A 21,430-nucleotide genomic window follows, 5' to 3' on the forward strand; every position below is an offset into this window, starting at 1 on the left:
TAGGAAGGACAATGCCATGCCAAGTTCAAACCCACACAGTAATCAAAAAATTACTTGCTTTTTCGATGTACGCTTAATTGATATGTTCGAATACTTTCTTTTTTATTTTCACTTTAACCATTGCACCGAATATTTACTCTCGTGCATTCTACTGCAGCAAAGAAATCTCTTGCACAATATATTACAATTGCACCTAACTACGGTACTGCAGTATTTGTTGAAACAAGTGAACGCAATAAAAATAAACATCCGATGTGAAAGCCTGAACAAACAAAAAACATTTTCAGTTTGGCATTGAAGCTTTTATGTCTGCATCGTCTACACAGATTTATTTAGCGTTGTACTTGTGAAAGAAATTCAAACATAACAAGAAATAAATTATTTTGTAAGATAATACAGGAATTTATTTTTAACTCTAATTTCATACTGTAGCAAGGTATAAAATTTTCCTCTGTCTTTTAGTGTGGTAGCAATAGTAGATGTGATTTAGTTTCTATTTGTAGAGTGTTTTTGTCAATAAACATATAAAGTGTATAAACAAGAGTTCAAGAGTTAATATACTACATAGGTTGTAGTCTGTGCAAAGCTGCACTACCGATGTTCAACTGTTTTGGTTCTCGATTTTTTTTGATTTTTTTTTGGTAGCAATTGTGTTCGTCCGAGTGAGAGGCACAATAAACTTACTGTCCTAAGTAAGCGTGGAAGTAACGTGTTCATAATGCAGTTTGATCCATGATCTATAGTGTGGCAACACCCAGTGTTGGCGATTGGGTTCCAAAACTAGCCGGGGGGCAAGGTGCCAAAACTAGGTGGGGGGGGGGGGGGCAAGGACAGTTTCCTTTCGCTTGGTAGATAAGGTTTAGCATAGTATGGGAGCAAAAGAGAGCCAACTACCCTCCATGCCTTCCCTAATCACAGCCACTGGCAACACCTAATGAACTTTGTTAATTGAGGCACATTGATACTGTATATACCATGAGATTGTTTAAAAGAAATATGTAATATTGATATTGTAAACTGCTAAATGATGATAATTAGTAACCCTTTTACAAATTGATTGAATGATTGAGTTGGAGTTTTAAGTCCACTTTATGCACAGTAAGACTAATCGGGGCTGGATTAAAGTGGGGTCCAAACCACTATGTGCCTCCACCGGGTATCGAATCCACTGTTCCATCGGGAGGCCCCTTTTACAAATATAACCATGTACATACATGAAGTTATAACTATTGTTATTCATGGTCTATAACTATTAAAATTCTACTTTCGTTGACCTGCTGAAAGTTCAACACATACAGGCATGTGTGTGTGTGCAGGAAAATGGGTGGGGGGAATACATAGATAACATTTTTCCTAAATCTATGTCATATTCTAATTTATTATTACATAAATTATCCACATTATTTGGTTCGTAAAGAACTAATGTCGATTTAATAAATACTCTAAGAATAATTCTGGAAGAAAACAAATGAATGGCAAGCCACCTTATATCTTACGTTCATCGATTTTGAAAAAGCTTTTGACTCACTAAATAGAAGAGTCATGTGGCAGACACTAGCAGACTATGGTATTCCAAAGAAGATATTAAACCTAATGAAAGATATTTACGAAGGTTTCAGGTGCAAAATCCTACATGAAGGACAGCTTACAGAATACATAGATGTTACAAATGGAGTGAGACAGGGCTGCATTCTATCTCCGACAATATTTCTGCTAATACTAGATGCAGTAATGAAGAAAACTATGGGTTGCAGGAAAAGAGGAATTCAATGGGGACTCAAAGATAGACTAGAAGATCTAGATTTTGCAGATGACATCTGCTTATTATCTCAAAGACTTAGCGACATGAAGGAGAAACTAAAAAGACTACAGGAAGAAGCAAAGATAGCAGGACTCTCTATTAATGTGAACAAGACTAAAGAAATGAGAGTCAGTGCAAGAGGAAAAGACAAATTGAATGTTTGTCATGAGCTGGTTGAACAAGTAGAGTCATTTACATATTTAGGAAGTGTCATAACAAAAGAAGGAGGTTCAGATGAAGACATACAAAATAGAATCAAGAAAGTCAATGTGGCATTTATACAACTGTATCCCATTTGGAAAACCTGCAATGTTTCTAGAAAGACAAAAATAAGGATTTTCAATACAAATGTAAAATCAGTTTTACTGTATGCTTGCGAAAGATGGAAAACCACACAAGCTAACACGAAAAGGATACAAACCTTTATTAATCACTGTCTCAGGCGTATCCTCAATATAAAATGGTCAGAATGAAGAATTATGGAGAGAAACTAAACAACAGGCAATTGCAACCCAAATAAAAAGAAGGAAATGGAGTTGGTTAGGACACACCTTACGAAAACCAACTGGAGCAATAGAGAAAGCAGCCTTAGACTGGAACCCCCAAGGAGCCCGGAAAATTGGACGTCCGAAGAAGACATGGAAGAGAACAGTAGAAGAAGAAGCAGCCGAGAAAGGAAAAACATGGAGAGAGGTCAAGGAGTTGGCACGTCACAGAGCCAAATGGAGGCGTTTCACTGAAGCCATATGCTCCTGATGGAGCAAAAGGAATTAAGTCAGTTAAGTAAGTCAAAGAACTAATAAACGGTGGATATGCCAATGTTCTCATTCGTTCCCATTAAACATGTTGCGGTTGCAGAGTAAACGCAACCCAAATTTGTTATAACATAATTATCGGTGTTAACCACGGAAAGGTATGGCCGCATATACAGAGAAATAACGAAATTAAACCTTAATAGTTACAGACCGTAAATGATAAAAGTAATAACTATTGCTTTATATTAATTTATATATTTGTGAAAGGATTACTAACTATTATTATCATTAAACAGTTTACAATTAACCAATAGACTAATATATTTTCCTTTAAACAATCCCATTGCATGTATATTAGTATCAATGTGCACTTGATATATTATCAAGGTTTATTGTAGGAGTGCATTCATATGTCAACTTTCAACTTCTGAACAATCTGTCAAAATATGTCTGAATTTTTACTTTTTAAGACTAAATACAATTAATTATTGACAATTACAACATATTTTTCCTATAACAAATTCTCAGTGCTAGCATCGTCGCCTTGTAATCAAGGGGTCCCGGGTTCGATACCCGGTGGTGGCCCATAATGGTTCGGATCCCACTTTAAACTGTAGGTTCAGTCCCGATTAGCCTTACTGTGCATAAAGTGGACTTAAAACACCAAATCAATCAATTCTATAACAAATTCTGAAAGGTGCTTAGGATATGAAAAAACAACATTGCTGTAAATGAAGAAAATGTGACAATCTATAATAAATAAACCGCAATTGTTTTCAAAACTTTTTCAAGTAGTTATAATGAAATGATTAATTGTTGATTTGATTATGGAATTAATGCAAAATGTTGACTAATCAAATGAGAAGGGTTTGGACCCGTAAAATATCGCATTGTGCTTTTCATTTTTTAAGAAAACATTACACTTAGCGATTTACGAAAAAGTCATGACACGTGGAGAGTATTACAAGTTGTTCACCAATAATATCCAATGGAAGGAAGCGTAATATCATTGCCGGGATTTGATTACCCGCCTCTCCATATTTGCCGGTGACCTGAAAAGTCTGTATTAAAATTGTCATTTCATCCGACAAACACGATTGTGGTAATTCGGTTTGAAATACCACATGCACATGCATAATGTATTGACTATCTACCCTAGCTTCCTCCATGAAATTGATTGGAGCAACCTGCCCATTGGAAAATTTTGTATACAGTATGAAACTCATTATTGGGGACGAGAAACCAACAAAGGGATGGCTATTTTCCGAAAGTCCGCATGGCCATGTAAATAAATTAACCAATAATACTGACATTTAAATGGCATGATTGTTCCCTGCAGAGGCCTGATGAAGCAATACAAACATAGGGAATTTGTAACGATAGTTTTTTTCCCCCTCTCGTGAAAGCTCATTTTTTGTGTTCGACGATTGGTTTCGGGAGCAATTTCCCATAATCCCACTTCCACTGGTCAAGTGGAGTCAGAGGACAGTCAGCCTGAACGAAACAAAACTGAAATAGATTATGTTTGCTGCTAGTCTTACTCTCTGAGCAAAGGTTTATGTCCATGACAATGTAAATGGATCCACCGGTTGTTTTCTCTACTTTCTGCCTTAACAGTGTACAAGGTGTCCACAAAGTTCCGTTACCCCTACAATAAACAGAAGTAACGATTACTTTGATGTAGTATTCATTGACAACTTAAAATGAATTTAAGATACCATTTTGTGATACAAGCCATTAATTATTCGAATACTCAGTGTGTGTACTGTCATTCACATGACAAAGGACAATGCACTGTCAAGTTCTATGGGCATTGTTGACGTAACACGAGTGAAACAAGTCTCACGGCATCTTGAACTTCATCAGTAGCATCAGCAACGATGCCCTTTGTGAATCCCCAGAGCGAATTATCGCAAGTGGTGAGGTCAGGGTATCGTGGTGGCCAGGCAAATTTCTCTGGCAGCACAGCGTCCAGGAAGCACCTCATTGAATATTTGCGTATTGGGATGAGCAGTGCTCCATCACGTTGACACCAACATGCCTCTGTAATAAATGGGGCAAGACAAAACTCTTTTTTTTCCTTTTTTTTACAGGGGAACAAGCAACATTTTTCCAGAGGGCAAGAAATATACACTTCGAAATTCTGACAATGCTATGTTTTGAATTATTTGAAAACGGAGTAACATTTATTTTTACTTTCCAAAGACGACAAAACACTACAAACCAAATGAAATTTTTCATCACTCCTTTGCCTCACGATCGGGACACAAACCCGGAACTTTCTGTGTCTAGTTCGAGAGTCTACAACTCAATGTGGCCGGCTTCCAAATGATAGACTACACTACATTGCATCTCATTCTGGTAAATTGGAATTCGCCGTGCAAAACCAAGCAGAACAACTTCACCACATTGAAACTTAAATCAAGTCAATCCGTATGGATTTAGATTGGGAGCAAACACTTCAAGTTGCAACAAGCGCGACGGAGCAAAACCTATACCAAAGTTTTGCGTTATTTATCCCGATTCACCTTCCCACAACATTGCCAACGTACCTAGAAGGAACTCTGCTAGAGATTTAATAACTCGAGTTTGGAAGCTTCTCTCTATATATTCCTACGTCTTATATAGATTCTGCAGACGCTTTGCTTCCAGCAGTCCCGAAATTCCATTTCAGCCTGCATTCAGACTGGCGTTGAGAGACAATAAGGATCTATTCACCTGGCTCGAAATTTCAGAACCACCGAACCATTCACGGAGCTCCAGCGTGTCTACGGGAATTACGGCGTTTTCTGCATCCTCCCTTTGAGCGGTGTTCTCTTCGTCAGTGCGACATACACGGTGGAAGAAAACGTCACTCTGAATTGCCCTCCTTTGTTCGCCACTTTGAAAGTGTCCCGGTTATTTCGCTAATAATTCCCACTCCCGTGCCACGTTTTAATTAACAGCTTGAATAAATATTTGAGGTTTCCTCCCTGATTCAATAATTCTCTCTACCTTCGAGCTTTTGTTTATCTCGTAAACCTTTCATCTCGCGAATATGCTTTCCGGTGCAACTTTACGAGCATTTGCTCTTCGGTATTGGTGCACTGTGTACTAAGTTGCGACAAGCAATTGGCGGTTTGACTTCCTTCTAAAGTTTCTTGCAATCTGAAATGTTATTAAATACCCGAGAAAGTTTCTTTCCGCGAAGGAAATGCATGATGCGTCACAAACATTCAGCATCCGTAGAGAAACATTTGTATCGGGCATCAAAACGTTGCATCGTAAATGTTACTCATTCCAGACAGAACGATCCATTTTCAGATTTCGAATACTCCGCTAGAGTGCAGCAGTGGCGCACGAAACGCGAAGTAACGTTTGTGTGAAAAATAGTACAGTCTCAAAACATTTAACAACTCCCTTTTCCAACATACACTGTTTCACATGTAAGTTACCTTGACACTGTTTTAAACGGAAGCATTTCACATAGCAATGATGAGACTGCAATGGGATACAAGATTAGTAAATTAAGCAGAATGTGTGATTTGTATAATAGCTACACTTATAATTAATAACCGGACCTTAGATTTTTCATAGCAGTCACACTATAAAAAATTGCCAAAAACAGAGTTATTATTACAAATACATTGTCTCATTTTGGTACAAATATTTCATTCTCTATAGTACGCTACAAATGTACAGTGCCTCTCAAAAGTTTTAGGACATTTTAAATTAGGCAACCCAATTTACGCAAGGCGTTGGTGGGTTGCGTGTACAGTTAGGCTCAATTTCAGGGTTGCCACATGCACAATAGATATTTATAAAATACGCGAAAGAAATAGAAACAAGTATTATCGTATGAAATTATTAAAAATATCACTATTATATCGCAAGTGACAAAATTCTTTCTCAAAGAAAAAAAATAGGTTTTCTAGTATTTCATTGCTGATGAGTCTACAGAAAGGAAAAGAGGTGATAGAAAACGAAAGGTGACAAAGAAGAGGAGAAAGAGAAATCAAAAGGAGAAGAGGAAAAGTAGAGGAGAGAAGAAAGAAAGGATAAACGAGGAGAGGAAATGTGGTGAGGAGAATGGAAGAAGATTCTAGGAGAGATGAGGAAAATGGAGCAAAGAAGAGAAAAGAGAAGGAAAACGAGATGAGAGAAGAGGAGACGAGAAGAGGGGAGTGGAGAGTAGAGTAAAGGAGAGAAAAGAGAAGAAGGAAAAGACGATTGCAGTGGAGTCGGAAATCTAAGACAGGAAAGGAGATACGAGGAGTGGAGATGAGTGGGATAGAGATAAGATGCGAGTAAAGTAGGGAAGGCGATATGAGATAAAAGCAGAGTAGAAGGAGGGAAGAAGAAGGAGAAGGAGAAGAGAAGAACAGAAGGGACTGAAGAGAAGAGGTAGTTGCAGAAAATATCGTCTCAGCGTCAAGAATTGATGCATTGGTCAAATTATCGACATGAAACATTCAATAACATTTTGAAATGTATTTGAGAATGTATTAGATCGGTGCGAAATGCCTTTTGGCTTAGTTCAGAGCAAGATAAAATCTTCCATGTAAGATCTTTGATTTTACCTGCGATTATACCACTAAAAACATGAATGTAATTTTAATATTTATAAGAATTATCCCATTTTTGTCCACTTCTCGGTTCGTTGAAATGGAAATTTTGTAATTTAACATTTCCCCTCCCCCCATCGTTAATTTCAAACTGAATCATTCCGTTTCACATGGCGTGGACAATGAACACAATGGGATAGGTCTAAAACTTACGAAAATTTTCTGCCACCAGAAGGGTTTGAACCTACGACCATGAGATTGGCAGTCCTGAACGGTAAACACTACCCTACAAGCTTTCGCTCCTGAAAGCAAGTAGAAGGAGCTGACCAATGTGAAATGTAGATGCAACTCTCCTCCTACATGTAATGTGCAAACATACTTGTTTGTAACAAAGAAATCGAAGGTAGTACGACTCCGCGAAAACATTTAATGGAGAATTGCACATGATGAAAACTTTTCATTCTATATTTGCGGAGGTTTCCTTGCAATGAACTCGAGTGGGAAAAGGGGTAAAATTAGTATGTCCTGAATTTCCACAAATACAAATAGTTATTTCATTAATATTTGTTAATGTCTTTGAAGCAGTACACAATTATCGTTAGAGTATCATAATTCACGATCGTATACATGAAAATATCCCTTTGAACGTGTGTCAATTCATTTATTTGTTTATCTTTTTTTATAAATTCCATATGCAGAACAATGTAGCCACTATACACTGCTATTACAAATAATGTTACCATGCTCTTATTTAATAGAAGGGGATTTAGAAAAAAGAAAAAAAAGAACACCTACAATGGGGGATCGAACCTGTGACCGTTAGCTGTCTAACCGAGTACTGTAACCACTACACCACGCCCTTACCTTCTATTGAAGAAACAATTTTCAAGTATTCTGTCCCTCCAATATTGTAAATATCGTAGGGTATACATGTAGTTGAACTTTTACTTTAATTTTGAATTGCTTTCTTGTAGTATAGCAGATATCTTCGAGATATAATTTTCTAAGTGATGAAGAAAAACGAGAATATTAGTAGTTGTGAAAATGCGAGTTATTTCTTCTAACTTATTATTGTGATTAGACATTATTAATGGAAAATATCTAGAGGCTTGAATATTGCAGGACGATATTCTTTTCCTGCGATACTGGAACAGACTAAATGCTTGTTTCCTGACGCAAGTCTCGTGTTCAGAAATGTATTTGCTGTTGCATAAGGTAACATGAAACAATTACACCGTTTGCGAACTACCAAATCTGCGCAACGTTAGACGTAAACAGGCGGAAAATTTTATTCATAAAATCACTTCACATTTGACAGTATTAGTCAAGAGAGAATCGTGGGACACTGTGTTAAGGTGCTGGAGTAAATCCTTCGTATTTTTCTTCCTCGAAGAACAACAATTTTTAAACTAGAGCAACAGTCGTTCCGCTCTTTCTTATTTCTTTTAAATTATTCCACATTCCTTTAATTGGGTTAAAAATAAATAAAAATATTGCTTGCATTTCTGACATTGACGTAGACAAGGCCCGTACGCAGGATTTCTTTGAGGGAGGGGCCAGACCCAAATCTATATATATCTTATTATATATTATATATTGATAATTCTATGTTTAGAAAAAAATATATATATAAATTAAATGTTGCGTACTAGGAATTATTATTACAATAAAGAACATGTCTAATTGTGAGTTAAGGAAAAAAATAATAAAAAGACATTCTCAAATCACGATTGCAGTTCGAAAAAGTCGATACAGGGATTGAAAGTAATGCACTGTCCTGACTAAATCGGTGAATCGGACGTCTGCTAGCCTTGCATTATGAAACTAAAACCATGCAATATTGCAGCCTGAAGACTTTTGCGCAAGAAACAGAATAATTAATGTAAAAACAAAATTGAAATGTTTACACATTTCTAAAATCGACGATGTTATTTACGTAGTTATTGATAGGTTCACATTTAAATATTTCAGGGTTCGAGGGGGCATAGCCCTCATGCCCCCCCCCCCTGGGTACTGGCTTGACGTAGACAGTGGGAGAGAAATTTGGAGAATCTTTCTATTAAATTTATTATTTACATCCACCTTATGCTCAGATAGGTTTATTGACAATCGTGAACTTTTCGTTTAATAGATAATATTTGGTTGTAAACGACGGGAGAACATTGGTCTAATTTCCTTTCTTGCTCTTTTGAGAGAATATATACTTCTACAATAGCAATCGCGTTCGGAAACGGTGAAAAAAAGTGACTTGGGCCGCGTCCGAATCGGCAGCTGATGTCACCTAGAGCACCGTTCCATTTGGGGACTCAGCCAACCTCCGTTGTCCGAATTCGCGGCAGACGTGGAGTCGGAGGGCAGAGCAGAGAGGCGCGACAGATGCACGCTTGAACTCGCTGTGGCCATGCGCTTGGCAGCCATATTCCAACTTTCACTTTGTACAGACATCATTTACTGATGAGACAATGTAAAACTCAGTGATACTTTAACAGTTTATCGATAATATTGAATGTAGAAAAATTGTAAATGATGAAATAGCACGTTACATTTTTAATATGAGTAGTAAATAGGTGGAAATCATTGTGATGTTTGTTTAGCGTCTGCCTTCTGCTTCCGTGCGGTGCGCCTGCGCCCCAGACCGCGGTGGGTGAAATTCGGGCTGACACCTGGCGGGAAAAGTTACAACCGTACTAAAAGGGGACATGTAGATTCGGACGACTTGGACGTAACTTCGACGGCACGCGAGAGCAACAAGAGAGAACGGGACGGAGCGCTTGCCAATCCGGACACGGCCTTGGTTTTCAAAGGCAGACAAGCTTGGTAGGGCAGCTTGTTCGCGTTCAAAGTGACTCACTCACGCTATTCAAGGCCGCTTCTTATCGCAAAACTGTGTGCGTCGATGCACAGTGTCTGTACCCAGCAAGTTACAAGTGACCAGAGTCGAATTTTAAAGAAAATCTGAAGAATGATATATTTCATCACAGGCGGCTAGGTGGGCACTAACTCAACATGCAATATTTTAAGTGACAATTTCTGACAAACAAGAAACCTTATTGAATAAGTATTGGGATAGTGATACGTGTATCCGCTCCTTCTTAACAATGTAAGATCAAAGACAATCTGTATTCCATTTGTTTATATTGGCAACTTGGTCAACCGGAGGTAATTATAAAAACTATTTCGTAGATGTTCATGTAACCGTTATAAAATTACAAATAAAATATATATTCACAAGTTTAGATATACAAAGAACGAATAAATAAATTCAGAGTTAAATTACAAATGCATGTGTATAGAGTAATTCTAGAAGTACAGAGCTGTATCAGAGTATTGAACTTCTTTTTGCAAGATAACGTTTACAATATTGACGCGACAGAAGAATTACGAACAGTTGATCCAAGGGAAACAAAGGGCGTAGTGTATTGGTTAGAGTTCTTGAAAGCATTGATTGCGGTCTCAGGTTCGATCCTCCATACTAGGTGTTCTTTTTTTTTCTTTTTTCTAAATCCCCTTCTATTAAATAAGGGCATGGTAACATTATTTGTAATAGCAGTGTATAGTGGCTACATTGTTCTGCATATGGAATTTATAAAAAAAGATAAACACATAAATGAATTGGCACACGTTCAAAGGGATATTTTCATGTATACGATCGTGAATTATGATACTCTAACGATAATTGTGTACTGCTTCAAAGACATTGACAAATATTAATGAAATAACTATTTGTATTTGTGGAAATTCAGGACATACTAATTTTACCCCTTTTCCCACTCGAGTTCAATGCAAGGAAACCTCCGCAAATATAGAATGAAAAGTTTTCATCATGTGCAATTCTTCATTAAATGTTTTCGCAGAGTCGTACTACCTTCGATTTCTTTGTTACAAACAAGTATGTTTGCACATTACATGTAGGAGGAGAGTTGCATCTACATTTCACATTGGTCAGCTCCTTCTACTTGCTTTCAGGAGCGAAAGCTTGTAGGGTAGTGTTTACCGTTCAGGACTGCCAATCTCATGGTCGTAGGTTCAAACCCTTCCGGTGGCAGAAAATTTTCGTAAGTTTTAGACCTATCCCATTGTGTTCATTGTCCACGCCATGTGAAACGGAATGATTCAGTTTGAAATTAACGATGGGGGGGAGGGGAAATATTAAATTACAAAATTTCCATTTCAACGAACCGAGAAGTGGACAAAAATGGGATAATTCTTATAAATATTAAAATTACATTCATGTTTTTAGTGGTATAATCGCAGGTAAAATCAAAGATCTTACATGGAAGATTTTATCTTGCTCTGAACTAAGCCAAAAGGCATTTCGCACCGATCTAATACATTCTCCAATACATTTCAAAATGTTATTGAATGTTTCATGTCGATAATTTGACCAATGCATCAATTCTTGACGCTGAGACGATATTTTCTGCAACTACCTCTTCTCTTCAGTCCCTTCTGTTCTTCTCTTCTCCTTCTCCTTCTTCTTCCCTCCTTCTGCTCTGCTTTTATCTCATATCGCCTTCCCTACTTTACTCGCATTTTATCTCTATCCCACTCATCTCCACTCCTCGTATCTCCTTTCCTGTCTTAGATTTCCGACTCCACTGCAATCGTCTTTTCCTTCTTCTCTTTTCTCTCCTTTACTCTACTCTCCACTCCCCTCTTCTCGTCTCCTCTTCTCTCATCTCGTTTTCCTTCTCTTTTCTCTTCTTTGCTCCATTTTCCTCATCTCTCCTAGAATCTTCTTCCATTCTCCTCAACACATTTCCTCTCCTCGTTTATCTTTTCTTTCTTCTCTCCTCTACTTTTCCTCTTCTCCTTTTGCTTTCTCTTTCTCCTCTTCTTTGTCACCTTTCGTTTTCTATCACCTCTTTTCCTTTCTGTAGACTCATCAGCAATGAAATACTAGAAAACCTATTTTTTTTCTTTGAGAAAGAATTTTGTCACTTGCGATATAATAGTGATATTTTTAATAATTTCATACGATAATACTTGTTTTTATTTCTTTCGCGTATTTTATAAATATCTATTGTGCATGTGGCAACCCTGAAATTGAGCCTAACTGTACACGCAATCCACCAACGCCTTGCGTAAATTGGGTTGCCTAATTTAAAATGTCCTAAAACTTTTGAGAGACACTGTACATGTATATGTATTCAATATGTGTAATTATTACACATGTCTTTGTTCTTATCCGGTGAAAAATAAGTGAAATATCCCGATTGGTTAATTATATATGTGATTATTTAACTGATTACTTGTATCATCGGTCTATGTATGTTTCTGTGTATGATAATTGTATTGGTATTTTTATATATCAAGCAATATATGTATATTTTTATCTCCCTTCTGTAATTTGAGATTTTGCTGAGAGCAGTAATTCAAAATAAATAATAATTAATTCAAAGAACACGTTGAAGAGATTGAATACAAAAGGAAGTAAAGATAAAATAAAATGGTAGTTTATTTATTAAGTTATTTTTGTTGCTATTATTTTTGTCAGAGTTTTTGAAAGTTCGTCAGTGTTGTTCTGGCAACACCGTGTATTCCAAAGAAAATAACGGTACCTTCTTTACAAAATATTACAACCTCTAAATCCAACACAATTCAAAAACTCCTTCTTGGGACGAAGGATTCTGGATATGGGCTTATGAACTTATAGTTTAAAAAGTCATGGATATTAGTTTAGTGGATAATATTTTGAGTCAAATCAAAAATTCTCTGGGGACGCTACTGGTCCTCTGTATTTCTCACCTAGACAAGTGAATAAACATCACTTCTCATTCGGTGCACCACTGCTGCGCTCTAGCGGAGAGTTCGCTAACGGAACTGAAAGTTCGGAATCTGAAAATGGATCGTTCATTCTCTCTCCACCTTATTTACTCCTCCATTCTATGTACCCGGCCTCGCTCTCCGTCAAACTCTCTCCCTCTCTCTCATTCGGTCCACATAAACCGACCCTCTTCATTTCCTACGACGACTAACTGCCCATCCAATTACTCTGCTGTCCTATATCGCACTCTGCCTGTTAAGAAGGGGATAGGGGGAGCTTTTGGGGTGAGGCGTTGTGCTAAAGGAAGGGAAGGTGCAGTAACTTCCGCACTCGCTTGCATTGAATCGTTCCCACAACTTCACCCAGTCCCTCGGATCTGCAGCAAATGAATGACTCGGAATTGTCTTTCCCATTGATTACGAATTGCTTTGGACCTTTGGGTCTGTTTGTGCCGAACTGAATGTCCGGATTCGTTGAACCGTAATTCGTGCAAAGTGCCCGCCAAGAGACAGAAAAGAAAGATTAAGTTGATTCGAGCAGCGTTCGAGCGCGAAAACGAATTTACTGGAAATTTAAGCCCCCCATATCTGACGTTTTACTTCCCTTTCTGCACAATGGCAATTAATATTCCGGCCAGAATGCGTTTATCTTTCGCATTACAATAACGGTACGTTAAACTGGCATTAGGCTCACCAGGACTAACCATTTGGAAAGAAAGGGCTCCAGTCTTTGGTGCGAGGAGAACGGGTTCGATCCCTGCTCAGATTTCGTGTTGCTATAGAATCGTGAGAGGAAATGGGTGCTATCCGAAAGACTTGTTTGATATTTTCTAATGACACATAGATGCATCGACTGACAAAATTCTTGACTGCTGGTGTTGCCATCTAAGATTATAACCAACTAAAATGTCACTCATTTACTTAGCTCATAAAATCGCTATTCCGAAACCCATCATATAATCTGTTGTGGAAGAATTCTAGTATTTTCTTTCCCTAATTTTACATTTTAAATTCTACTATAATGAAGCTATATATTGTGTACACTTTACTAAATATCGAAATATGGAAAGGGAAAGTTCTCGAAATATAGGCCTAATAATAATAATAACAATAACTTAAGATGTTAATTAATACTGGTTCAATGGAAGTTGTTCACGATTCATCTGCTTTGAAAGTAAAATCGTTCTTCGATCTATGTTGACAAAAAGCGGGAAATAATATTTAAAAAAAAAACGACTTGAAGAAGAACACTTACTCCGACTTCCTGGCTAAGTCTTTTTTACTCTATCTGTAATTAGTGAGATTAAAAACTTGGTAATTAATTCCTTCATTACGGCTCTTTAATTGCATAGCGTAGGGTTCAGACTAAATTAACTTGGCCTAAATTCTGCAAACAGTGATTACGCCATGGAGAAGATTAGGTTAAATCCAAATGTGAATTTCAATATTTCAGCATATATTGTTCACGTTTACACTGAAATGTTCTACTATTGTCATTTCGTCCAAGTATCAATGACAGTTAGTACATTATGATTACAGAACTCTCAATATAAGTGTCATTTTAATTTAAAATGTATTTTTATACATTTTTGACAATATCATGAGAATGCAAGAGATAAGTTATATCATTTCAGCTTCGTCGGAAAGTTAAAGTGGATCATTGAACAAGATAATTAAACATTACACAGCATGATTTCGTGTTACAACAGTAAATAAAATGTCAAAAGCCATCTATCAATGGCTAGACTGCATTTTATTTAATCATTTCATGTTACCGTAACTAGTAACATGCCAATATTCATCTGTGTCCGAATGTAACAAGCCAATTGTGATCTCTTGCGGCATTAAATAAAAATTGTAATTATCGAAGTTGTTTCATACAATGCTGTAAGGTAGAAATGGAACAAAGTGCAGTGTTGCGAACCATATTTTTAGGAAAGTCACCACAATTTACAATAATGTTTACACCTGACATTCAAGGTGTATTAATTAAACTTGATTTGTTTTCTTAGGATTGAGTTGACCGCCATAGACATATACAATACATTGCAAAATATACATAAATGTACTAGTCAGTTCTAAGTAATTCATTGCGTCCTTGTGCAGTTGTAAGAATAATGCTCTTGACCTAGTGAAGGCTGGTTCAATGGAGATATATGAAAATCACAAACTGCCTCTCTACTATAGTCACGTACTATATACGAGTATAACTGTCCTTTTTATAACTTTTATCTCACGAAATATTATCCTTGAAGAACGTCCAGCATATTGTACAAATTAATGTTTCGGTGCCAACATTCTTAACGCCAACACCGTCTTAATAAGTTGCAAAGTAAAATGAGAGCCTCCCAGTGGAGAAAGCACCTTTGAGGGATATTTTTCATCCCTTCCATAACCCCCTCCCCCAACATTATTTCATATTCGCAACACAAAGATTTCCAATAAATAATAATGCAAATTGATAACAAGGGGAAATATACAAGAAGATAGTGTTGATACTCACTATCCAGCGGTACATACATAACGCACATAAGGGTCATATATGGTGCAGGGAAGAGACAGACCTCGGTCTCATTTGAAAATTCGTTATGAGACGAAAACTAAGATTATTAAGAAAAAATAAATATGCTGACCAAGGCAGTAATTTATTTTATTAAAAACATAAACTAAACGTAACGTTTCAACCTTCTAGCAAGGTCTTCTTCAGACTCTGTATCAAGTACCAAAGTAACAAGATACAAAAACAGGGCATTATATATACACAAAACATTACTCCCTCCAGACTATTACAAAGTTGGAAGGAAGCCAAGGAAATAGAGAAGAAAGGTGAAGAAGACACAATGAACTGGAATGGGGGACTGAAGTTAAACAAAGAATGGAAGAAGGTGTTAGAAAGAGTGGAAAGGACAAGAGAGAAAGAGAAGAGGAGAAGGAAGAAAATGAAGGAAAAAGAGCGTGAGATATAAAGCCCAACCACATTCTATATGGAAGTAATATATATGTTTAGCCTTTTAGGTGAAAGTACAGTTCACAAGTGAAAGCCACCTGCTAGAAAGTTCCAGAACAACTTTCTAATAGTCTGGAGGGAGTAATGTTTTGTGTATATATAATGCCCTGTTTTTGTATCTTGTTACTTTTGTACTAGATACAGAGTCTGAAGAAGACCTTGCTAGAAGGTTGAAACGTTACGTTCAGTTTATGTTTTTAATAAAATAAATTACTGCCTTGGTCAGCATATTTATTTTTTCATAATCATGGAAACAAGGCTTAATGGTGTTATAAGATTATTAATAACTAAGTACTCGCTGAATTAGTGTGCGACAGTTACACAAAAGACAACTCTCCCAATCCCGATTGATTTTGTGTTTTAAGTCCACTTTATACACAGTATGGCTAATTGGGACTGGACCTACAGTTTAAAATGGGATCCGAACTACTATGTGCCTCCACCGGGTATCGAACCCGGGACCCCTTGACGACGCTACCATTACGCCATAGGGGAAGCTCCAACTCCGATACAAACAAGAAACAGCATTGTTTTACAACGAATATATTTTTACTTGGTCTAATGAAAGAGTAGGATAACTCAGTAAATTAAAATGAAAACCAAAATACAGCAGAGCTAATGATGGAAAACAGGGAAAGCGATTTTTATTTTATAACAAGATGAATTGTTCTCTACATTAATTTCACATATTTATTATCACCATCGACATTCCATATCATTATTCCTTTTATTTCCTACATATATCGAGTGCATATGCTTGCAAAATGTATATATGTTGTAGTTGCATACATATCTGTCACACACAACAAATAAGGTAAAATCTAGATTAACCAAAAGAGGAAGAAAAATGTCGTAATTAAGAAGACACAAATACAACTCAGATCATCTCCTCGTATATAAAAGAGCTTCACGTAGTTCATGAATCTGCCGCCAGATGGCAATAATGAACAACTTCGTCATTTGTTAGTTCGCATAGTCCTCAAGAGATGGCAGTGTGCATTCGACCAAAATGTACAAATGATGGAGCTCAAAAATATTCAAAGGGGATCGTCTATCTACTTACTGAGCGCAAGGTTTATTAATTAATCAGTAATCTATTTTTGTATGTCTTTTTAATGAGCAAATTTTGAGAAAGTGTGGATTTTTCTTCGTGGAAGCATGTTCAAAGATACGTGCGCTTAGATAGCCCTAAACATAACATGCCTAATCTAACAACGAAAGCGATTAGGCTTACGTCAGAAGACGAAAGGCGGGGCTTGACGAAAATGTATTTGAGAAGTGTTCGATAAGTGACACACAGAGTTCATGAACACGTGGCCTTGGACAATTTGCACTGTCAATCTGCATCACAATGCATTTTTTCTTGCAGCAACAGTGCAGGGTGTAATTATTTACTTTCTTGGGAATTTTCAAACTGTAGGGAATAAGCATTTTCGCACCTGTATTTAATTAGCAGCTTCTTCAAGGGTAACGCATTCGTACAAATGTTTACCTATGCCAGGCGCGGATCCACGGGGGGGCGATAGGAGCGATCGCCCCCCCCCCAACTGCCCTGATGATGGATTTTTGGGAGATATAATAATGATTGATATTACTAATAATTTAAGTGCTGCATGTATGTTTTTTAACTTACATTTCCCTTATTAACAAGATAAACGTTTTTTTCCACAACAGGAGCTTTGTTACTCCCTGTTGAAGTGAAATTTTGTTTTCCTTCCCTCTGCTACTGACCAGAAGGAGGGAGAAAAACATTTCAGTCAACACCGAAAAGTTGCAGTCTTCGCTGGACATGCACGGTAATATGATACCCACACCGGACTTGAGGGTGGGTCCAGCCGGCACAAGTCAACGTAACTTTGGCTTTGTCAGTTCTGGCGTTCTTTCCGGTCGAGTGAGATGGTAGTGAGTTTGGTGCGATACGTTTCCATCGCGATAGTGTGGCGTAGTGTAAATAAAACAACGTTTGTTATTATTGCGCGACATGTAGCTTGCATGAGTGGCGTTGGTGCTGTGACAGAGGTGTTTGTGTTTCTTCCTTTCTTGGTGATTTGTTTTACATTGAAGATATGAGTTGTGAGGATAGGAAAAAATTAGCAACGGCTAAAAGAAAACTCCAGTCGAGCACAATAGAGAGGTTTTTTTTCACAAAAAAGCAGGCTACGGAAGGGAGCAATAAGAATGGGGAGGGAGCCAATTCAGTAAGCTGTGCAGACAATACAATTTGCGCGGAAAGTGAAACAGCTCAGCGAGTTCAAAACATTGATGTTTTTGATTGGAAAATTTCTGGGGGGAAAGATATATGATTTTTCAAAATAGGGTATTTTAAGGCGCCGTTGTGTTCCACCGGTTGGATATAAATATCCGTTCTCCTTGCAAAGGAAAGGCGACAAAGATGGCCATCGATACGCTTCCAAAAAGCACCTGGAATCGTTCGAGTGGCTTGTCATTTCACATCAGCTTTAGGGCTACCTGTGTAAATGTTGTCCCATTTTCGTACCAAGTCGGGGGTTTAAACACAATGTGACACTCGGGAAATTAGTTGCGAAACCTTTGAAGGATTTTTTTAAATTTAACAGGGAAAAATAGTGATTTGGTCGTTCATGAATCTAAAAATTATCACAAAAAGGCAGTGGAAGATGGAAAACAGTTTTTGAAGATGCGAAGTGATCCGACTATCGACGTAATAAATATTCAGCAAAAGAAACGCCTGCAACAAATAGCTGAAAACAGGGAAAGGTTACTACCTATTGCGAAAACTGTCGTACTGCTTGGACGTCAAAACGTTCCCTTCAGAGGCCACAGGGATGACGGAAAACTCTCCGAATATGAAACTGAAGGTGTGCCTTGCAACGAAGGCAATTTCCGTGAATTTTTGCGATTTCATATTGATGCCAGGGATGAAATTTTGAAGCAACATTTGACTTCAACATCGTCACGTGCAACGTACATAAGCAAAACTGTACAGAACGAACTACGTAATAGAAGCATGTATCGATAAGATCACGAGTAAAATTGTAGACCGAATTCGCCAAGCAGGAGAATATTCTGTAATATTCGACGAAACCACTGACGTGTCCCACAAATCGCAACTTTCGATTAATTTTCGATATGTTGCACCTGAAGGAATTCGTGAAGATTTCTTAGACTTTATCAGCGTCCACGAGAAAGTATTCAACAATGAGAAATCTTCTCCTTCTACTGAAAGTGTAGAGCCAAAGATTTCTGGTAAAGCTGTAGGTCAATTAGTGTTAAAGACGATATCACAAAGAGGCCTGGATCCCCAAATGTGTGTGGGAATTGGTACAGATGGGTCACGTCCGAGGTATGTTTGAGCAGTTAAAGAAATTCAGACAGTTGTTCGTTGTCCTTGTTTTAATCATACACTTAACTTGTCTTTGGTGAAAACATTGTGACGTTCACTAGTCAATCATTTGCACGATTACATTTCGTTCATAAATATTAGAAACTAAAACGCGAAGGTGAAGATACAACTTCTATGGGTCTATATATTAGTGAAATAACTGAGCAATATGCAGTTCACTATTACCTACATTTCCATTTTTGTCAGACGCACTACCACATAATGACTATTGATTAGAATTCCAAATATCTCGTTTATACAGCGTATAGCGCAATAAATAACATAAAACATAATTAACGTTGTACAAAGTAATTATTATACATTTTTTTGAACCGTTAACATAAAGTGATTTGTATAATATGAAATTAATAATTTCAATAAACATACAATTATATTGTGCGGATTCACAGGACCGTCACATCATCCAGAATTGAAAGTGTGAGGAATGCAGTCGGAATAATGAAAGAAGTGCACACTTTCTTTACTTCTTCGGCCAAGCGAAATTTTGTGTTGCGAGGCAAGCAATTAACATCGCTTTGTGAAACTCGCTGGCTTCAAGGGCACAAAGCGGTAGCAGAATTTCGCACTGGGTTATCGCGGATAATAGAATGCCTTGATCTTATATCAGGGTGGGGAGAGTTTCATTCGGCAGCAAAGGCCACTTCTCTTTTGTCAGCTATATGCAATGTTGAATTCTTAACAACATTGATTGTTTTGGATGACGTGTTCGGCTTAACGCTTCCAATGAGCAGGCTTTGTCAAAATAAGACCGTGGACATGAACGAAGCTGTAAATTTAGTTAAGGACATTCTTAATGTTCTTGAGGATCGACGCCTTTCCACGAACCAGGAGTTTCATGTTCTCTTTAGACATTATTATTGGACATGGATGTTAGAATTCCTCGTGTTGCCAGAAGACAGATCCATCGCAGCAATCCATCCTGCTCTCTTCCTGAAGACTACTTCGGCGTGGCAATTTACATCCCACTTCTGGAAAATATAACTGAAGACCTACGATCTCGATTCTCTCAGTCTACTCTAGACGCATACAAACTTGCAGTTATCCTTCCCTCCAGCCAGAGAAAATCTGAAGAGACACAGGATGCAATAATGTGCTTAAGTAAAAGATTCAGTGGTTTGTTTGGTATGTCTGAATCCGTGTTCCAGCGTCTTCTCTCTGCTGAATTGCAAGCATGGCAGAGGAAAATTGAGCGCGAATTTACAAATGCATCTCTAATTGATTTGTATAATAATTGTGACAAGGATGTTTTCCCAATTATTAATAGACTATATAAAATCTTTCTTACTCTCCCAGTTAGCGTAGCGACAACCGAACGATCTTTTTCAGCTCTCAGGCGCTTAAAATCTTGGATAAGGTCGACGATGGGCCAGGAAAGATTAAGAGGGTTGGCTCTTCTACATACTCATCGTGACGTTGCTCTTGATCCCCAGGAAATAATAACACGCTTCTCCCAAAAGAAACCACGCCGCCTTGACTTCCTAAAACAATAGAACTTAACTTTTATCCTTCGATAAGTTATCGTGTAAAAATGGTGTACTGAAGACACTTCATTTCTGATTGATATTTATATATATATATATATATATATATATATATATATATATAAAGCATTGTGTGCAAATATAGAAGAAGACTCGATTTTTTCGATCTGTGCCTAATGAAAGTAACTTAAGGATAAAACGTGCGCCAAGGGAAAGCACTTGAAGTTTCCCTAGATACAACAAATCTTCTAGCTTCTGTATCCGCCGCGATATCATCAGGTATAGTACCAATATTTCATTCTTGTTCAAATAATTTTAACTCTAAACGTATGTTTTGATATATTATAATTATTAGTAGCATGGAGGAAGTGTATTTGATATTTACATTTTAAGTTAGGAAGTTAACTAAGATTAAACCCCTAACAAGCAAAACTAACAACTAGAAAAGACAATGGTCACTCATTGGGTTTTATGAACCTTTGAACCTGAATCATGGCTGGGTTAGGATAATTACCTGTTTATCTGACGAATGAAGACAATTTCGAAGAATAAAAATAAACTAAGTCCTCTGTAGGCTTCGTTGCAGGTTGACTAGCGCCTCGCCTCACTTTTCCTCAACTCCTTTCTCTAAGCTCCTCAATCCAAATCAAAAGTCAGTCCCTTCTCAGTCTGCCTCACCTCTATATCACCCAGG

The 21,430-nt window shown here is 37.4% G+C and overlaps 1 protein-coding gene across 1 annotated transcript; it reads left to right on the plus strand.

Annotated features, from left to right (window-relative positions):
* Positions 1-1,542: 1,542 nt before the first annotated feature.
* LOC146003044 (52 kDa repressor of the inhibitor of the protein kinase-like) lies at positions 1,543-20,745 on the plus strand. The gene is given in 5 exon segments (XM_083141208.1): positions 1,543-2,029; positions 18,450-18,847; positions 18,849-19,195; positions 19,645-20,105; positions 20,108-20,745. Coding segments are annotated over 5 exon segments (2,331 nt in total).
* Positions 20,746-21,430: the final 685 nt, after the last annotated feature.

The sequence above is a fragment of the Lepisma saccharinum genome, chromosome 19 (assembly GCF_977018435.1).
Source record: "Lepisma saccharinum chromosome 19, izLepSacc3.1, whole genome shotgun sequence".
Taxonomy (NCBI): Eukaryota; Metazoa; Arthropoda; class Insecta; order Zygentoma; family Lepismatidae; genus Lepisma; species Lepisma saccharinum.